At 39.0% G+C, this 19,646-nt stretch overlaps 1 protein-coding gene across 2 annotated transcripts in view; it reads right to left on the reverse strand.

The window, feature by feature from the left end:
• Positions 1 to 19,646, reverse strand: part of SCML2 (Scm polycomb group protein like 2) — a 95,389-nt gene that overhangs the window by 69,696 nt on the left and 6,047 nt on the right. The window contains exon 2 of one of the 2 annotated variants that reach the window (XM_032840801.1): positions 3,209 to 3,256. In XM_032840801.1, the coding sequence (XP_032696692.1) occupies positions 3,209 to 3,251 (43 nt within the window). In that variant the 5' untranslated portion in view covers positions 3,252 to 3,256. Of the gene's footprint in view, positions 1 to 3,187; positions 3,257 to 19,646 lie in introns of both variants that reach the window. The other variant, XM_032840800.1, reaches the window with a different exon arrangement.

Here is a 19,646-nt window from a genome sequence, read left to right on the forward strand (position 1 = left end):
TTAAGGGAAAAATGTGGGGCACCTGGGTGGCTCAGATGGTTAAGCATCTGCCTTTGGCTCAGGTCATAATCCCAGTCCTGGGACTGAGCTCTACATCAGGCTTCCTGCTCAACAGGGAGTCTGCTTCTTTTGCTCCCTCTCCCTCTGTGTGTGCTCTCTCTCTCTCTCTCTAGCTCTCACCCTCTCTCAAATAAATAAATTAAATATTTAAAATAAATAAAATAAAATAGTGAAAATGGAGATCCATGGTTCCAAAATTAACTAACCAGAATATTTCAGTGACCTCCTAAGCACTAACCTGACAATCAGGAAACCCAAGGCTCTAACTAAAGCTCTACTATGATATGACCTTGGAAAGTATTAAAGAAAGAACAAAACAGGGGCACCTGGATGGCTCAGTTGGTTAAGCATCGGACTCTTGATTTCGGCTCAGGTTATGACCTCGCAGTCATGGAATCAAGCCCTGCATTGGGCTCCATGCTCAGCACGGAGTCTTGCTTGGGATTCTCTCCCTCTCTCTCTACCCCTATCCCCGCTCACACTCTCTCTCTCAAACAAAATATATAAATATTTTTTTTAAAACAGGGGTGCCTGGGTGGCTCAGTCAGTTAAGCTCCTGACTCTGGATTTCAGCTCAGGTCATGATCGGAGTTGTGGAATCAAGCCCCACATTGGGCTCCACACTTAGTGGGGACTCTGCTTAAGGATTCTCTCTCTCCCTCTCCTTCTGCCCCTCCCCCTGCTCATCTTTCTCTCTCTCAAATAAATGAATCTTTAAAAAAAAAAAAAAACAAATGGAGGAGGAAATCTATGATATCATTAAAGAGCCAACATTCCCAGAAGAAAGGAGTGTAAAGTGAAGATAATGACAGGGAAACTAAAATTATTTCACAATAATACCTCAAATAAACCAGATGCATTTGTAAAATTTCTCAATGACACTGGAAAAAAATTCACTTAACACAATTTCCTAAATATTTTATCACTAATTGTGTCTGAATGGGCTACAGTTTGAGCTAGCAAATCCTTTACACGAGTATTCTGAAATATGACCATTTTCTATCACATTGCTAGCTAATGATCCTATGTAGCCTTTAACTTTTTTCTTTATTCTTAAGGCAGTATTTTCAGTCCCCAAAACTGCTCAGTTTGGCTGCCCATGTGCTGAGGCCCTACCAATAACACAGGGGAAACACACATAGCAACAGGCTTTATTTAGATTTAGGTTCACTGAAATTTAGATTGACATATCTTCCATAATACCACAGCTGGAATTCTTGACCCAGAGCCAAAATCGTCAGAAAGTCTTACCCAAACCTGAGGACCCAGTCTGCCTCTGCATCTTATCCTAATGGACAGACTGGATCAGAGGAACGTTATTCTCCCTCAGAAAAGAGGCCTGGCAACTGACAGGTTTGTTCATGAGACAGGTGTACACATGTACACTTCCAACTGTCACTGATCTGTAAGATGAGATGTTAGGGTCAGGGCCCTGAGAAATATCCACAGGTATCTGTCAATTTGATTAAGTAATCTCATTTTTTTTTCCAATCAAGTTTGAGAATTTTGAAAAGTTTCTAGTTTTAATCTTTAAGAATATTTTTTTAAACTTTATTTTTATGAAAGGTCCAGAGTAGCAAATCTATAGAGATAGAAAGTAGGTAAGCAGTTGCCTTGAGCTAAGAGAAGGAAAAGGTATTGGGGAAAAACAGGGAATGACTACTAACTGGGCACAGGATTTCTTTTTAGGATGATGAAAATGTTCTCAAACTGATTGTGGTGATAACTGCACAAGTCTGTGAAGATACCAAGAACCAATGAATTGTATACTTTAAATGGGTGAATTCTATGGTATGTGAATTATAGCTCAATAAAATGATTAAAAAAAAAACAGATGGAGAATCTGTAGGGATAAGGAAGAACATTTTAACTTAATGGCCTCCATTTCCTTGGAGGGTTTTGGGGGTTGGAGGGAATTGCTGAAGAACAAATAAGGTCAATGGAAAAGGGAGCTAAGGAAGCACTGGGGGTCCAGCCACAGTGAGAAAGAGTGATTCCATGCAGATTACCTCTCCAGGCAACCTTCCTGTAGGAACAGAAGGTGAACTACCCCAAGAGTGGGGCTGGCAGGACAGGTACAACAGAAAAACAAGGGGCAAAGGTTTGCCTGGAAAACTCCAACAAACACAGTAAATTTGTTACAGTTATTTTTTTTATTCAGCTTTTTGTGTGCATATGACTAATTTTTTTTGTTTTCCTTAAGGGCAGGTACAGTGGGATGCCTGGGTGGCTCAGTCATTAAGCATCTGCCTTCATCTCGGGTCATGATCCCAGGTCCTGGGACTGAGCCCCAAGTTGGGCTCCCTGCTCAGCAGGAAGCCTGCTTCTCCCTCTCCCACTCCCCCTGCTTGTATTCCTTCTCTTGCTGTCTCTTTCTTTGTCAAATAAATAAATAAAATCTTTAAAAAAAAAAAAAGAACAGGTACAATGGGTCAGATCCTACCTTCTGAATCTCTGATGCAGTGCTATACACTTGCTGTACATGATATGAAATTTAAAACATGAATTAATAACTCAAGGTTAATAAGCATTTACTGAAAATTTACTGTATGCCAGGCATTATATTAGGTGCTTTACATTCATTTTCTTTATTTAATTCCAACAGTCCCATGAAGTAAGTAGTATCATCCCTGTGCTACAGAAAAGGAAAAAGAGACTAAGAACATTGAGTAATTTGCCCAAGGTCAAAAGGCCAGTAAAAAATGAGGTCAGGATTCTAGAACAGGTCTCTCAGACCTCCCAATGCCTAAGCTTTTATCCAATGAACTACATTTTGACCATCAAAAAAAGGATTTTCACATTGATTCTAATACTAGAAGAGCTTCTATTAATAAACAAAGTATCATTTTTAATTGTTAATAAATGGTAATTACTAGCTAGGTATCTTTAATTTGGCAAAAATTATACTGAAATGTATGATTTTTTTTTTACTTTAATTCCATACCAATTCATGTCTAAAATAAAGTCAAAGTAAAATTTTCAAAATAAAATCTTTTACTTTTCCTATTGCTCAGGTTTTATATTTACAGGAGTTTACTATGCATAGACTATACCGAAAGCAAGATGAGTTCATATTAACACTGAGTGAAAAGAAAAATATATTGTACTGAACTACTTTAAAACCTACCATTTTGTACAGAAGAAGTACCTGATTGAGGAGGTTTCTCTTGATTTTCCTTCTTGACATCCATTGAATCTAAAAAATGAAAGAAAATAGTGAGCAACATTGGAGGGCCATAGCAAAAGTCTAAAAGAGCTCTTAGGAAACCTATAAATTAGGGTGCCTGGGTGGCTCAGTCGGGTGAGCGTCATACTCTTGGTTTTGGCTCAGGTCATGATCTCACGGGTCATGGAGTCGAACACTGCATCAGGCTCTGTGCTCAGCAGGGAGTCTGCTTGAGATTCTTTCCCTCTGTCCTATAAAACCTATAAACTAAAACTACTTTCTAATAGGACCCAGTTTTAATTTTATAATTAATATCCTCATTTCTGCATAGGATTTCACTTTCTAACATACTGTGTATCCTACAATTTGATCATTTATTTTGTTGATTGTATGTCTCATTCGACTCAAATGGAAGCTCCAAAAGGGAGCATAACCTCCTCTACCACATCTCTAAAATTAAAAAAAAAAAAAGAATTAAGATACCCTAGAAATAAACTGCATGCTTTTAAGAGTTTAAAACATAAGAGGGAAACTTGAATATGATGTAATTCAATAGACTAGGCAGAGATTTTTCTCTGTGCCAAGCTGAGGAGCTCCAACAGCACTAGACCTTGTGACTTTACAAATCTTAAAGGACTCATTTTTTTTTAAAGGACTCATTTTTTAAAATTAATCATAATACTATTATACTGAAAAAAATTAACCATAATTCCTTAACAACATCAAATAAGCAGTCAGTGTTCATATTTCCTCAAATGTCTTAAGTATGTCTCTTTGAATCAGGACCCAAATAAAGTCCATATATAGAACTGGCTAATAAATGTCTTAAGTCTCTTTTGATACTTATAGGCTCCTCCTCCTCCTCCTCTTTATTCCCCCCTCTTCCTCTGGGAATTTTTTTTTGCTCATGGTATCAGTTTAGTTTTACAATCTGGATTGCGCTGACTAGCTCCTGTAGTGCAGGTTCTTCTGGTCCTTATCTTTTCTCTAAATGTAATGTATTAGTGGGGCACCTGGGTGGCTCAGTCAGTTAAGCGTCTACCTTCAGCTCAGGTCATGATCCCAGGCTCCTGGGATTGAGTCCCACATTGGGCTCCTTGCTCCACGGGGAGCCTGCTTCTCCCCCTACCTCTGCCTACTACTCCCCCTGCTTGTGCTGACAAATAAATAAAATCTTAAACAGAAAGCTAGCTAGATAGACAGTACTAGTATTTTGATTCAGAAGAGCTTAATCAGATTCAGGTTTGGCTTTATTGCGGAGAGGAGAGGAGAGAAGAAGGTGACTTCACAGGTGGTGGTGTGTACTTCTCACAAGAGGCTCCTAATATCTAGCTCTCTTTCTTTTTGTGATCTAAACAGCCACAGATGGCTTCTGCCTGGATCCATTAGTTCATTAATGGTTACAAAATGGAGATATTCTAATTTTATCATCCTGTCTTTATTAGCCAGTAAACTTGAATAGAAAGAAACCTCTCCTCTTTAAATATTCAATTACCTGAGGTACATATCACATAGGAAAGTCACAAGCAACACTTCTTTTCTTTCCTTTACTTTCTAATTTTCAAAATAATTAGCTGGATCCCAAGCATTCTCCACAGATGACCAGTGGGTTTTGTTTTGCTCAAACATGAGCTCATGAATTTAACCATACTTAATGTGTTGCCAATCTATCACTGTTTTCTCTTACTGATGCCCAAATTGTCAAACAACAAGCTTCTCAAAGAAGGATCTATGAATGATACCAGGTATACAATTTAAGGTAACAGATCTACTTTCTGGTTATGACTCAGTGCGCCTCTTCAAGATGTATGAACATTTAAGATGGATATATAAGGTGCTTTCTATTTAAATGATTTGAATGTACAAAGTTTAAATGTATAAAATTAATGTACAAAAATTAAATGTACAAAGAAAGTACAGAGTTGTATTTACTAAATAGTTCTACAGTAAGACTTTCTAATAGGAGAGAAAGTTAAACTGTAAAGGCATGGTTCCTTCTCTTGAGAAGCTGAGAATCTAGTTAGAGACTACACTAAACTAAACACTTGACAAAACTGGGAATAGCAGAGGACAACATTTAGCAGTCAGCCACAGAAAAGCTGATAAGAGACACAGGACTTGAACTGGGTCTTGAAGGAAGAACAGGATTTAGGATGGCAAAGGTGTGCAGGATGTATTATAGAAAAGAAAATACAGTTGACCCTTGAGTAACATGGAAGTTAGGGGTACCTATTACCTACAGTCGAAAATCCACAAATAACTTTTGATTCCCCAAAATCTTAACTACTATTAATCTAGAAATGGTTCATTTGGGAGTTTTTTCAAAATATCACAAATCTCAAAAAAGTTTCCTAACATATTTATACGAAAAAAACCCACATATTAAGTGGATCCATGCAATTCAAACTCATGTTGTTCAAAGGTCAACTACACGACACAAAAGAAAGAGTGAAAATGAGTGTGGTATATTCAAGGCAGGGTGAGCAGACTTCTCACTAAAGCAAGACAAGACGAAGCATTTTTTAAAAATTTATTTGTTTGCTTGTTTATTGGGGAGGCACAAAGGCAGGGGGAGAGAGTGAATCTTAAGCAGGTTCCATGCCCGGCACAGAGCCCAAAATGGGGCTCAATCTCATGACCCTGAGATTGTGCCCTGAGCCAAAATCAAGAGTCAGTCGCTTGGGGCACCTGGGTGGCTCAGATAGTTGAGCATCTACCTTTGGCTCAGGTCATGATCTCCAGGTCCTGGGATCAAGCCCCACATCGGGCTCCCTGCTCAGCAAAGAGTCTGCTTCTCCCTCTCTCTCTGACCCTTCCCCAGCTTTTGTTCCCTCTGCCTCTCTCTCTAAAAAAAAAAAAAAAAAAAAGTCAGTCGCTTAACCAGCTAAGCCACCCAGGCCCTCAGGATGAAGCATTTTTTTAACCAATCGTATTAAAGTTAGAATATATGGATTCTGATTTTGACTCTGTCACAGATTGTTGTATGACCTGTTCACTTAAAATCCCTGAGTGTCAGTTTTCTCACTTATAAAACCAGGAAGAAGGGGCACCTGGGTGGCTCAGTCGGTTAAGCATCTGCATTCGGCTCGGGTCATGATCCCAGGGTCCTGGGATCGAGCCCCGAATAGGGCTCCCTGCTCAGTGAGGAGCCTGCTTCTCCCTCTCCCTCTGCTGTTCCCCCTGCTGTTCTCTCTCTGTCTCTGTCTCTCTCTCTCTCTGCCAAATGAATAAATAAAATCTTATAAAAAAAAAAAACTAGGAAGGAAAAACAAAATTATCTTTAATAGCTACTCAGTTCTGAAATTCCAATTGTAAGCACCTAACATCTCCTATAACTTTATTTCTTTTTTTTTTTTCAAGATTTTATTTATTTATTTGACAGAGAGAGATGACAAGTAGGCAGAGAGGCAGGCGGTGGGGGGCAGGCTCCCTGCTGAGCAGAGAGCCTGATGGGGGGCTTGATCCCAGCACCCTGGGATCATGACCTGAGTGAAGGCAGAGGCCTTAACCTACTGAGCCACCCAGGCGCCTCCTATGACTTTATTTCTAAAAGGACTTCTTTTTCAAAAGTTCAGTCTAGCAGAAGGTACTCATCCCAAATGAATAACTAAAAATATCATCATGTTTAGAAAGTAAATCTTACCTTCGTTCACTGTTTGTCCCATGGTATTCTTTTCTGGTACTCTTTCCTACAAGGAGAACGATCAATTAATGCCTCATTTTAGCCTATTTCTGAAGGGCATTATTATTAGAAATCAGTTCTAGATTTAGATCATTTTAATTTATTTCCCTTGAATAAAAATAAGTTCAATAGATTAGTAGTTGGCAGGGGCTGGGAAAAGAAGGACTAGGGGAGCGACTACTAATGGCTATGAGTTAGGGGGTCTCTTTTTTGTGGTGATGAAAATATTTTGGAATTAAATAGTGGTAATAGTTACACAACCTTGTGAAAACACTAAAAACAAATGAATTATAACACTTCAAAAGGGTGAATTTTATGGTTAAATGAATTAAAAAGAGGAGATGGTAAATTGATAGAGTTAGGATTTAATCTGGGGCCTATCCCAAAACCCACTTAAGCCCATATTATGGAGAGGTGGAAGAATCATGACTGTGTTGATAAAACTTTTAAGAACTACAAGAGTCAAGTCTTCTAACAAGATAATTACTTATTCAAAGACCTATGTATTGGGGCGCTGGGTGGCTCAGTGGGTTAAGGTCTCTGCCTTCGGCTCAGGTCATGGCCCCCGGGTCCTGGGATCGAGCCCCATGTGGGGCTCTCTGCTCAGCGGAGAGCCTGCTTCCTCCTCTCTCTCTCTCTCTGCCTGCCTCTCTGACTACTTATGATCTCTGTCGAATAAATAAATAAAATCTTTAAAAAAAAAAAAGACCTTTGTATTGTGAGCCATTAATTCATTCATTAATTCAGACTTTTCCTGCATGTCCTCAATATGCCTGGCAATCTACAACAAAGACAAATAATACACTGTCCTTGCCCTCCAACAGCTCCATCCAGTCAGAAATAGGCTTATGAATAAAACACAATATGAAAGCTATAGAAGAGGTACGTACACAGAAATATTTAATATAGAAATAGGATATCCATCTCCCATTACTCTGTGTGCCTGTGGTCAGAACATGATAATGTGTATAATGGAAGATAATTTGTTATTTAAAGAAGCCCATGAAGAATAAATTCATTAAGCCACCCAGAACGCCTTCTGCATCTCTGGCTCAACAGACTTAAAAACTCAAGCATCATCTCCTCAAAATATGCTCCTTTTGACATTTTTGTTTCTCCTACCAACACACTACTCTTCCAGGTACTTGGGATTTAAAACCTCAAGTATGACTGAATGTGTGAGGTTCTTTTCTTTCACTCACACATTCAATCAGTAGCCAACATGCACTCTCTCATATCTCTTCCCCCTGGCACTAACTAGTTTATATGCTCATTAGCTCCTGCCTGGTCTAATACCATAGTCACCTAACTTCTTTTCCCATAAGGATCTTTCCCCACCACGACCTACCCAATACATGTCAGACATGGACTAAGCTGCTTTCTGCCCAAATCATCTACCTGCTTCAGTGATTTCACTGCGTATTGAATTGAACAAAAAATCTTCTGCTGGGCCTATTTAAGGTCCCTCACAATTGCAAAGCCACCTGATAATCTACCACCCCTACAGCTATCCTGTGGCCTAGCTCAAAACTCATCATGTTTTTCTATCTGCATGGAATACCCTTTCTTCTGCTGCTTCTTGAAACCCTATCCATCCTTTAAGACCAAACATAAATCCCACCTCTTTCTTAAAGACTTTCTTGGTGCTTTCTATATCACCACCATCTGTTTCCAGGTGTGATATAGTCATTTATTTAACAAATATTTACAGAATTCCTATAAGCTTGGTACTGTGTAGACAGAAGAAACACAATCTACTACAAAAGACCTTGGAAATCTAGTGAGAGAGACATATTAACAAATAATTATTGAACAAAGAATAAAATACAAGCTCTGTTAATAGAGGTAAAATTGGTGCTCTGTGCGAAAACAAAAACACAATTAACTGGGAATATAAAAGAAGCCTTTTCAAAAGAAGTGGCACTTGAACTGGTCCTTTAAAGATGAGTATTTCAATGAGCAAAGAAGACAAAGAGAGGAATTTCAGGCTGAAGACACTATGAGTGGACACTAATGAGTTGTCACTAAAGAGGATCCTGCCTCCTCTACTTGATTATGGAATGCTAGAGCTGCTCAGTTTCCTACTGAGCTCTTATTTCCCTCTACAGTCTCTCAGGGCCCATGCCCTCAGAAGCCACCCATACAGAGATAATCCACAAACCCCTTTTGAGACATCAGCCCTGAAAGTCAGACTGAAATAATCAAATGAATTAAATATTCAATACTACTGTGAGTAAGGATGTTTTCAATTAAAGACCATAGTGGAGTGGCTAAAGAAAAAGACAAAGCGAGGGCGCCTGTGTAGCTCAGATGGTTAAGCCTCTGCCTTTGGCTCAGGTCATGGTCCCAGGGTCCTGGGATCAAGCCTGCGTTGGGATCCCTGCTCAGCAACCCTTTCCCTCTGCCCCCCTACCCGACTCGTGCTCTCTCCCTCTTACTCACTCTATCTCAAATAAACAAAAAAAAATCTTTTTATATATATATATTTTTTTTATTTGACAGAGATCACAAGTAGGCAGAGAGGCAGGCAGAGAGAAGGGAGGAAGCAGGCTCCCCGCTGAGCAGAGAGCCCCGATGCGCAGGGCTCGATCCCAGGACCCTGGGATCATGACCTGAGCCAAAGGCAGAGGTTTTAACCCACTGAGCCACCCAGGAGCCCCTAAACAAACAAACAAAAAATCTTAAAAACAAAATTTGAAAACAAGAGACAAAGCCAAAGTGAAATTTAAAAAAAAAAAAAAGACAAAGGGGAAAAAAAACAGAAAAAAAGACAAAGTGAAATTCCTGCTTGGATTCAGGGTGCTGAATCCAAGCAGAAAGTAAAGGGCAATGAGCTATAATCCAGGTAGGGAGTCAGAGAGTAAAAAGTTGTGAATTTCATTAAAATAAGTTCTACTACTATACATAGGGGCTCAGTTGAAAAACTGAGGGATGCGTCACACACAGAGGGTATATCCAGGTTCCTATGCCCTTCTCTCAAATCTCTAAACCATAACTGAATTCTTCGGTTTGTTTTTTTTTAAGATTTTATTTATTTATTTGACAGAGAGAGACACAGCAAGAGAGGGAACACAAACAGGGGGAGTGGGAGAGGGAGAAGCAGGCCTCCCATTGAGCAGGAAGCCTGATGCAGGGCTCCATTCCAGAACACTGGGATCAATGACCTGAGCGGAAGGCAGACACTTCACAACTGAGCCACCCAGGCACCCCCCATAACAGAATTCTTGATCTCAACTGTTATCACTTGCTCCCATTAGTTGAGTAAATAATCTTACAATCCTTGAAGGTGAAGATACATGTATAGAAATGATTAAAAAGTAAATCTTTGAAGACTTAGATAAATAAATCCACCTACCATGCACACAAGTTGGAAGATTTCTTAAATAGGCGTAAAACTGCACTAACCATAAAAGAAAATAATAAACTGTACTTAATAATGTATCCAAAGGCAATATTTAATCAAAACAGAGTGGTATTAGCATAAAGATTGACATATGGACCAATGGAACAGAATAAAGTCCCAAAAGATGCACATATATATGGTGAATAGATTTTTAACACAAGTGCCAAGGTAATTTAATGGAGAAAGGATACTTTTGGGTTTTCTTTTTTCAACAAATAGTACTGAAACATTTCCATGTACAAAAAAAAAAAATAAAGAAAAGAAAAACAACTCTTATCTTAGAAGTGAATACATAAAAATTACCTCAAAAAAGATCATAAATTTAATGTAAAGCCCACAACTATAAAATTTCTAGGAAAAAACAGAGACCTTGTGACTCTAAGTTAAGCTACGACTTCTTAAATATGACACAAAGAAGCACAACACATCAGAGGAAAAATTGATACACTGGTCTTTATCATAACTAACAACTGCTCTTCAAATGATACTGTTAAGAAAAGGATAGGCCACAGAACAGGAGAAAATACCTGCAAAATATGTATCCAATAAAAGATCTGCATCCAGAATATATAAAGAACTCTTACAATTCAATTTTTTTAAAGATTTTATTTATTTATTTGACAGACAGAGATCACAAGTAGGCAGAGAGGCAGGCAGAGAGAGAGGAGGAAGAGGAAGCAGGCTCCCTGCTGAGCAGAGAGCCCATTGTGGGGGTGGATCCCAGGACTCAGATCATGACCTGAGCTGAAGGCAGAGGCTTTAACCCACTGAGCCACCCAGGTGCCTCTACAATTCAATTTTTAAAAGGCAAACAGCCCAATAAAAACATAGTTGGCAAAAGATTTGGGAGATCACTTTGCTAAAGAAGATACACAAATGGCCTGTGAAGCACGTGAAAGATGGTCAACATCATTACTATTTGGGGAAGCACAAATTAAAATCACAATGAGTTACAACTCATAAAATGGCTAAAATTAAAAAGACTGACAATACCAAACATTGATGAGGATGTGGAACAACTAGAACTCTCATACACTGCTGGTGGGTATAAAATAACTTTTTTAAAGATTTTATTTATTTATTTGAGAAACAGTGAGAGAGAGAGCACGACTGGGGAGGGGCCGAGGGAGAGGGAGAAGCAAGCTTCCCACTGAGTGCAGAGTCCAACATGGGGCTCAATCCCAGGGTTCCAGGATCATGACCTGAGCCACCCAGGTGCCCATAAAATAAGTATTTTTTAATAAATTTTTTTAAAGATTTTATTTATTTATTTGACAGAGACAGAGACAGAGACAGCGAGAGAGGGAATACAAGCAGAGAGTGGGAGCCAGATGCCGGCCTTGATCCCAGGACCTGGGACCATGACTCGAGCCTAAGACAGATGTTTTAACGACTGAGCCACCCAGGTGCCCCAAAAATAAGTACTTCTATAAAAACAGAACTTTCTTGGGAGTTAAATGCAATGCAAATATTCTTAACTTTAAATCCAATGCTCTGGAATCCAAACCACTTATTTTAAAGGTAGAACCACAGACCAAGGAATAAAATAAACACTACTTATCCCCAGATAAAGACTGGAAGAATTCCAGATCCCTTTAGTTTGAGATTAGCCATATTAGATAAGATCAACTCTTTCAGAGTTTGGAACTTTTCCTTTTCAGTTATCGTAGTCACTCAGTACCTGTGAGCAGATATATCTCTTTTGAAGTCCAAAGTCATGCCAAATAAAGCCTTCAATACACAAAAAGAACTCAAACTGTTTATGAGTACACGCGTCAGGGACTCAGTAAGCTTTCCCTTTCAGTCCTCATGGTGTTAAAGTGCAGTGAGTTGTTTGAAGACACCATTCAGACTCTTAACTATAGAGAATAAACTTAAGGTTATCAGAGGGGAGGTGAGTAGGGGGATGGGTGAAATAGGTGATGGGGATTACAGAGTGCACTTGTCATGATGAGCACTGGGTGATGTATGGAACTGTTGAGTCACTATAAAATATTTCTTTTCAAATATTCTGAAATTCATATATTTCCTTGATTCATTTTTCCTTCCCGACTCTCCCCAATATTTCTACTATCAAAGGTTTATATTTGGCACATGCAAATGTATATATTCTTTTTTCTTTTTCTTTTTAAGAGAGAGAAGGGCGCCTGTGTGGCTCAGTCAATTAAGTGTCTGCCTCTGGCTCAGGTCATGATCCCAGAGTGAGCCCTGTGTGTCTCTCTCTCTGTGTGTGTGTGTGTGTGTGTGTGTGTGTGTGTGTGTGTTGCGGGGGTGGGGTCCCCTGCTCAGCAGGGAGTCTGCTTCTCCTCTCCCTCTGCCCCTCTCCACTACCTGTGCTCTTTCTTTCTCTCTCTCTCTCACGTGTTCTCAAATAAATAAAATCTTCAAAAGAAAAAAAAAAGGAGAGTGCACTGCACGGGGCTGGTGGGGGAGCACAGGGGGCAGTGGTAAGGGAGGAACAGAGGGAGAGGGAGAGAGAGAATCTTAAGCAGGCTCCACCCCCAGTGCAGATGCCCAGTGCGGACTCAATCTGAGCACCCTCTGAAATAGAGAGTAGGATGCTCAACTGACTGAGCTACCCAGGCACCATGCAAATGTGTAAATTCTCATTCAATCTAGGCACCAGATGTAAAATCAAATGAATGATTAACCTTCCTTCATTTTTAAATTTTTTTTTAATTATAAGATGGGGCACCTGGGTGGCGCAGCTCTGGTCATGATCCCAGGGTCCTGGTTTGGAGTCCTGCATTGGGCTCCCTGCTCAGCGGGAAGCCTGCTTCTCACACTCCCCCTGCTTGTGTTCCCTCTCTTCCTGTGTGTTTCTCTGTCAAATAAAATCTTTAAAAAATAATAATAAATAAAATAAAATTGTAAGATAAGAAAAGGAGGGAAAAATCACCTATAACCTTACCATAAAACAGTAACTGCTGTTAACCATCTGGTGTATATCCCTTCAATTGTTAAAAATCACATATGTAAATCCATACATAACATACATTTGAACCACCTTTTTTTTTTAAGATTTATTTATTTGTCAGAGAGAGAAAGAGAGAGAGCACACAAGCAGAGGGAAAAGCAGCAGGAGAAGGCTCCCTGCAGAGCAAGGAACCCAGTGTGGGACTGGATCCCAGGGCCCTGGGATCATGACTTGAGCTGAAGGCAGATGCTTAACCAACTAAGCCACCCAGGCATCCCTGAACCGCTTTTAAATATATACTTTCCAAATTCCATATATCAAAAATCTAATAAAATTCTGCCCATACTATAATTCATAAAGCCAATATTTTTAGAAAATAAAAACTGGACAATAATGCCTTTTAAAAGTTCATGCCTTGGGGTGCATGGGGGGGCTCAGTGAGTTAAGCATCTGCCTTTAGCTCAGGTCATGATCTCAGAGCCCTGGGATCAAGCCCTGCATCCGGCTCCCTGCTCAGCAGGGAGTCTGCTTCTCTCTCTCTCCACTCATGCTCTCTCTCTGTCTTTCTCAAATAAATAAATAAAATCTTCAAAAAAAAAAAAAAGTTCATGCCTTAAGGAAAAACTCCACTATTCTCAAGATTACACTCAAAACAGGAGAAAAATTAGTGCTTATTTTGTAATCTAGAAAGTGACAAACACTGGGGCACCTGGGTGGCTCAGTACATTAAGCTTCCAACTCTGAATTTCAGCTCAGGTCATGATCCCTGGGTCATGAGATTAAGCCCTGTAACAGATTCTGCACTGGGGGTGGAGCCTGCCTAAGTTTCTCTCTCCTTCTCCCTCTGCCCTGCCCCTTAAAAAAAAAGGGATAAATACCAAGTTTTATGAAAATACATTTATTAGGGCATTGGGTTAATTTTTAAGTTTATGACATATCATTTTTAATGTTGTTTGATCACCAAAACCTTTCACCATTTCTATACAATTGTTATATCCTATACCATGCTATTTTTTTTTAAAGATCTTATTTATTTACTTGACAGAGAGAGAGCACAAGCAGGGGGAGCAGCAAGCAGAGGGAGAGGGAGAAGCAGGCTCCCTGCCAAGCAGGGAGCCTGATGTGGGGCTTGATCCCAGGACATGGGGATCAGGATCTGAGCCAAAGGCAGACGCTCAATGGAATGAGCCACCCAGGCATCCCTATACCATGCTATTTTTTTTTAAAGAATTTATTTATTTATTTGACAGACAGAGATCACAAGTAGACCGAGAGGCAGGCAGAGAGAGAGAGGGAAGCAGGCTCCCCGCTGAGCAGAGAGCCCGATGCGGGACTCGATCCCAGGAGCCCGAGATCATGACCCAAGCCGAAGGCAGCGGCTCAACCCACTGAGCCACCCAGGCGCCCCCCATGCTATTTTTTAAAAAGGATTAGTGGTTCTAACATAAAAACATACTTAGAGAAAGATGGGGTTTTTATTATTAAAAAGAGAAAATAGGGGCGCCTGGGTAGCTCAGTTGGTTAAGTGACCAACTCTTGATTTGGGCTCAGGTCATGATCTCAGGGTCATGAGATCCAGCCCTGTGTTGGGCTCCGTGCTGGGCATGGTGCCTGCTTGGGATTCTTTCTCTCTCTGCCCCTCCCCACCCCTTTAAAAAAAAAAAAAAAGATCAAATAAAAAAGATACTAGTTGGAAAAAAATCAGTACTCAACCTGAATGGTTAATTTCTCTCTGGTCTATATAAGTTTTACTACAAGATAAAATTGCAAATTCAATGAGAAAGATAAACATTTTCCTAGGATTGAGTACTAGGAGGAATATGTAGAGATCTTGATGTAAAGGAATGCTGGTTAATTTAATAGAAACTATTTTTGAGTGTAATTTAAGAAAACATAAAAGTTCTATTATCCCTCTTAAAATGCCCCAGCACTTCACTGTAATTCAACTACGTTTTTTGTCACAATACAAAGGTAGAGATTATAGATAGAAGCCAAAAGAATAGACTGTTTGGTCTACTGGTAAATACTGCTAGCATCAACTCATAGTTGAATCCCCAGTGCCACAAATAAAGATATGCCGTGAAGCTAACAACATATCTATATGACTTACATACCAGATATGCAGATAGCACAGCTGCTGTCGTTCTGGAAAAAATTAAGAGCCTAACATTCTTTTAGAAATACAAACACATCTCACAAAGTCATCGTCTGCACAGGAAACAACAGAAAAGCTTAATCTTGTTCTCAGTATACTTTGAACTGCTTCAGCACTTTTAAGAAAAACTCAAGACTCCCAAAGTAGTTCTCCATGTTATATGAAAGAGAAAATTTGGGCAAGAAAAAGAAATTAAAAGCTTTGTTTTGTTTTTGCCAGCATACAGAGAAGTTGCTTCACTGAATGCATATAAGGAGCAACTCCACTGTGTGAAAAAAAAATATTTTTAAATATAAATCAGCCAAAAGAAAAGTATTGGGTAAGCATTATTTTTTTTTCAAAGATTTCATTTATTCATTCAGAGAGAGACCACAAGCATGAGCCAGGGAAAGGGGCAGAGGGAGAAACAGACACCCTGCTGAGCAGGGAGCCAATGCAGGGTTCCAACCCAGGACCCTGGGATCGTGCCCTGAGCAGAAGGCAGACGCTTAACTCACTGAGCCACCCAGGCACCCCTGGTTAGCACTATTTTATAGTAAGTATCTGACACTGACATCTCCTTTACCAACATACCACAGTTACACTAAATCTAGTTGCTGTATCTAAGCAAACTTTGAACAAGCATTGATATTCTGGGATATTTTATAAAACCATTTGTTCTGAAGAATGTACCTTGTTATAGAATTAAGAGCTGATAAGAGATCAACAAATGCTTTGAAAATTCCTGCATTGTCTTCAGCCATTTTCACAGTACAATTAAACAATGAATAATAGTGGAATTAATTAATTAATTAATTAATTATTTTTAATTTGACAGAGAGAAAGAGACAGCACACACAAGCAGGCAGAGCAGCAGGCAGAGGGAGAGTGAAAAGCAGGTTCCCCACTGAGCAGGGAGCCCAACATGGGGCTCCATCCCAGGACCCTGGGATCATGACCTGAGAAGGCAGACACAACCAACTGAGCCACCCAGGCGCCCCAACAAGAGAATTATTAAATCTAAAATTCCCATTGATCTTATATGATTCTGGAGAAAGTTCTAGGTGGTTATTTTTCTTTCTTCGAGAAAGACAGTTTTAAAGAACTATTTAGCATATTTAGCAAGTTAATGGGTCTATAATTCTACCATTACAGAGCCTTTCCATTACTTGTTTGTTTCAGATTTTTCTTTTCTTTTTTTTTTTTTTTGTTTTGTTTCATTTTGAAGATAAGGTAATACACTTGAGTCTCTAATTAGAGACCACTATGTGAAGAGTCAATAAGGATAAATATTTTGACAGGGACAAGAACTTAACAAGTCTGACAAGGAAAAAATCTCCCAGGGCCCTTTTCAACTTTAAGCCATTGGTCAGATGTTATAAAATGGATGGAATTATATGGAATTTCAACCTGAGAAGGTATAAAAACAAACAAAATACAGTTGAAGAAGAAAGTTTGTTCCTGTACCAACAGCAAAATTTGCTGCATATTTCCCAGACAGAAGTCCCATAGGTGGGAATACATAATGTCCAAACTTAAGCATTTATTATTAGACTTGTTCACTGAACCTCCCATCTGGCAGATATTAAAATCCACATTTTCTGAAAGAGTAAAGTTACCTTAAATTGAGACAACATCAAATTTTTATCAGTGTAAAAAAGACTGTCTACTTACTACATTATACATTTACCAGAATAACCGTCTCCTGATAACTAAGATTTTGGTAATAAATACAACAACACTCAAAATACAAAGAGTTGCTGGGATACTTTACTTTTTGCAATCTGGCCACTACCCTCCTTCTTTTCCCACAACTGCTTTCCAAAACCCTATTTACCTCCCAGGCATCCGACTCCATTTCAGTGTTTCAGTCCTTATTCTCTTGACACTTCAAGAGCGATAGGTCAGCCCTCATTCCAGACACCTCTCATCTCTGAGCCCCAGGTTCTCTGGTTGTCCCACCTCCATTATCCCTCTATGTCTACTTCCTCCTCCTGCCTTAGCCATTGATCTTCTCTAGCATCTTCTTTTAGATGCTAGTAATTTTAGAGTCTAGACTCTCGTTCTATTCCATGGTGATGCACCATCCCTATGTGGATGACTCCTACATCAGCATGTCTTTTTTTTTTTGAATTCTCAAACATTTGATTTTATTATTATTTCTTTAAAGAAAGGCTCAGAAACAAATGTACATCAGCATCTCTAATCTCAAATTCTCTCCAAAATTTCTAGTCTAGCCAATTGAACATCAGTCTAAATGCCTCACAGCCACTTCAAACATTACATATTTAAGAAATCAAACTCTTTTGCCTTTCAAAATAAGTGACTCTTCCTCTTCCTTTTTTAATAAGCATTACTAATACCCAATCCTTCTGAATTAGAAGTCATCTTTGATTCTCTTCTTCCTTTGTCCAGTATCTTGGCAATTACCAAGTTCTGCTGATCCTTAAAGATCAGAAAGCTGGAAGTGAAAGAAAAATGACTCAAACCTAAGTCTGTTAAGACCCCCAAAAGACAGGGTTTCCATACACTGTTCATGCTTTGAAAGGGAGAAAGAATAAGAAAATAAAAATTATGGTCCCTGGGGTCTAATGATGGTAGTGATGAAAATGGTAAAAATAAATACTATGAGTTGGCACTTACTGAACTCTTGCTAAATGTCTGGTACCCTACTAGGGCCTTTATATACATTTGTCTTATCTAAAGCCTATAGGGTTGTTACTGTTATTAATGTCCACTTGAAAGTTAAGAATATCAAGACTCAAAGATCTGCAAGATCACCCAGTTAGATTGGACATAGGTCCCTGAATACCTAAACATTTTGCTAAAATTTCTTCTGTTGCATTTGTGTACATGCTTTATCTCCCCTGGTAGAAACAAGCTTTTAGGGGCAGTATAATGTCTGGTTCATCTTTGTATTCTCCATTGTCTATCTACAGTATCTTTCACATGTAGGGCCCCCCAAATATTTGTTAAATAAGTAAACAGAATCTGCTGTGCTACTGGCTACTTACACCTAAACCATACAGTCCCAAGACATTGTGGTTTTAAAAAAATTGCAGGGGGGCGGGACAGGGAGCAGTGCTGGCTATCGTTGTTTTCTGTTCCTTCCTACAGTGTTTAATCTACTATGGTCTAATTTACACAAGTCTAGGTCAACGGGCCAAGGAGAAAATTCTGTGAGATCTAAGATAGTCCCTTATTCCTCACATCATCTTCCTTCCCCACATCTGATAAACCTTTAATTTTTTACTCTGAATTTGATTTCTAGGATATTTGAGTTCTCAAAAAGTCAGTACTTAGTGTAAATTAGTCACTACTGTAAGTGGTTTTTTAGGGAGAAGAACAGCTAGGAATATATGCTGTACCAGAATTCAGTTTATAAATTCCAACTACATTACAGTCAGAACTAAACTACATCATTTAAACCAATATTCACACATACAAAAAGGAAAAGAGACTGTCACTACACAAAAAATAACTTGGTTGCATAAATATTTTGTTATATTCCCTTGAGTATATCAATAGTATAAGAAGTTTCAAGGCCAGGAAAGGGTCACAAATATGCTTGCTGGTATCTTTTTTTATATTTTATTTATTTATTTGACAGAGAGAGACACAGCAAAAGAGGGAACACAACCTCTTGTTGTGGGGAGTGGGAGAGGGAGAAGCAGGCTTCACGATGAACAGGGAGCCTGATGTGGGGCTCGATCCCAGGACCTTGGGATCATGACCTGAGCCAAAGGCAGACACTTCATGACTGAGCCACCCAGGTGCCCTCCCTTTTTTTTTTAAGATTTTATTTATTTATTTGACAGAGGCTTGCTGGTAGTTTTAAAGAAAATGTTGAAATAAGTGATAAAGTTACACACACACATAATTCACCAGAAAATACTAATGAAATAGCATAAGTAGAACTTTTTTTTCTTTCTTAATCTATCTTGTTATAAAGACACTGTTTTCAAAATTGAATAACAAACAAAAGAGCTCTTCTTTGCTGCCCAGTCAATATATAAGAGAATGATAGGGAAGTCTGAGTTAACTGCATTAAGACAGCACCTGTAAGCTTTTCATTTTGACTTGAAAATAGTTTATTACTTTGGTTGCAAAAAGTACTTCACATTTCTACCTAAATGCAAAAACTCAGACTGATTAAAGTGAAATACATTCGAGTTGTATATTTTTCTTTGACAAAGAGCAGCTGGCTCTTTTAACTTTTTTTTGTTGTTGTTTCTGGTAATAGTTATTATCCTAATAGAGGATAGGAAAAAAATTATATATCCA

This window comes from Lontra canadensis, unplaced genomic scaffold (assembly GCF_010015895.1).
Source record: "Lontra canadensis isolate GAN:19392208 unplaced genomic scaffold, GSC_riverotter_1.0 scaffold116, whole genome shotgun sequence".
NCBI lineage: Eukaryota > Metazoa > Chordata > Mammalia > Carnivora > Mustelidae > Lontra > Lontra canadensis.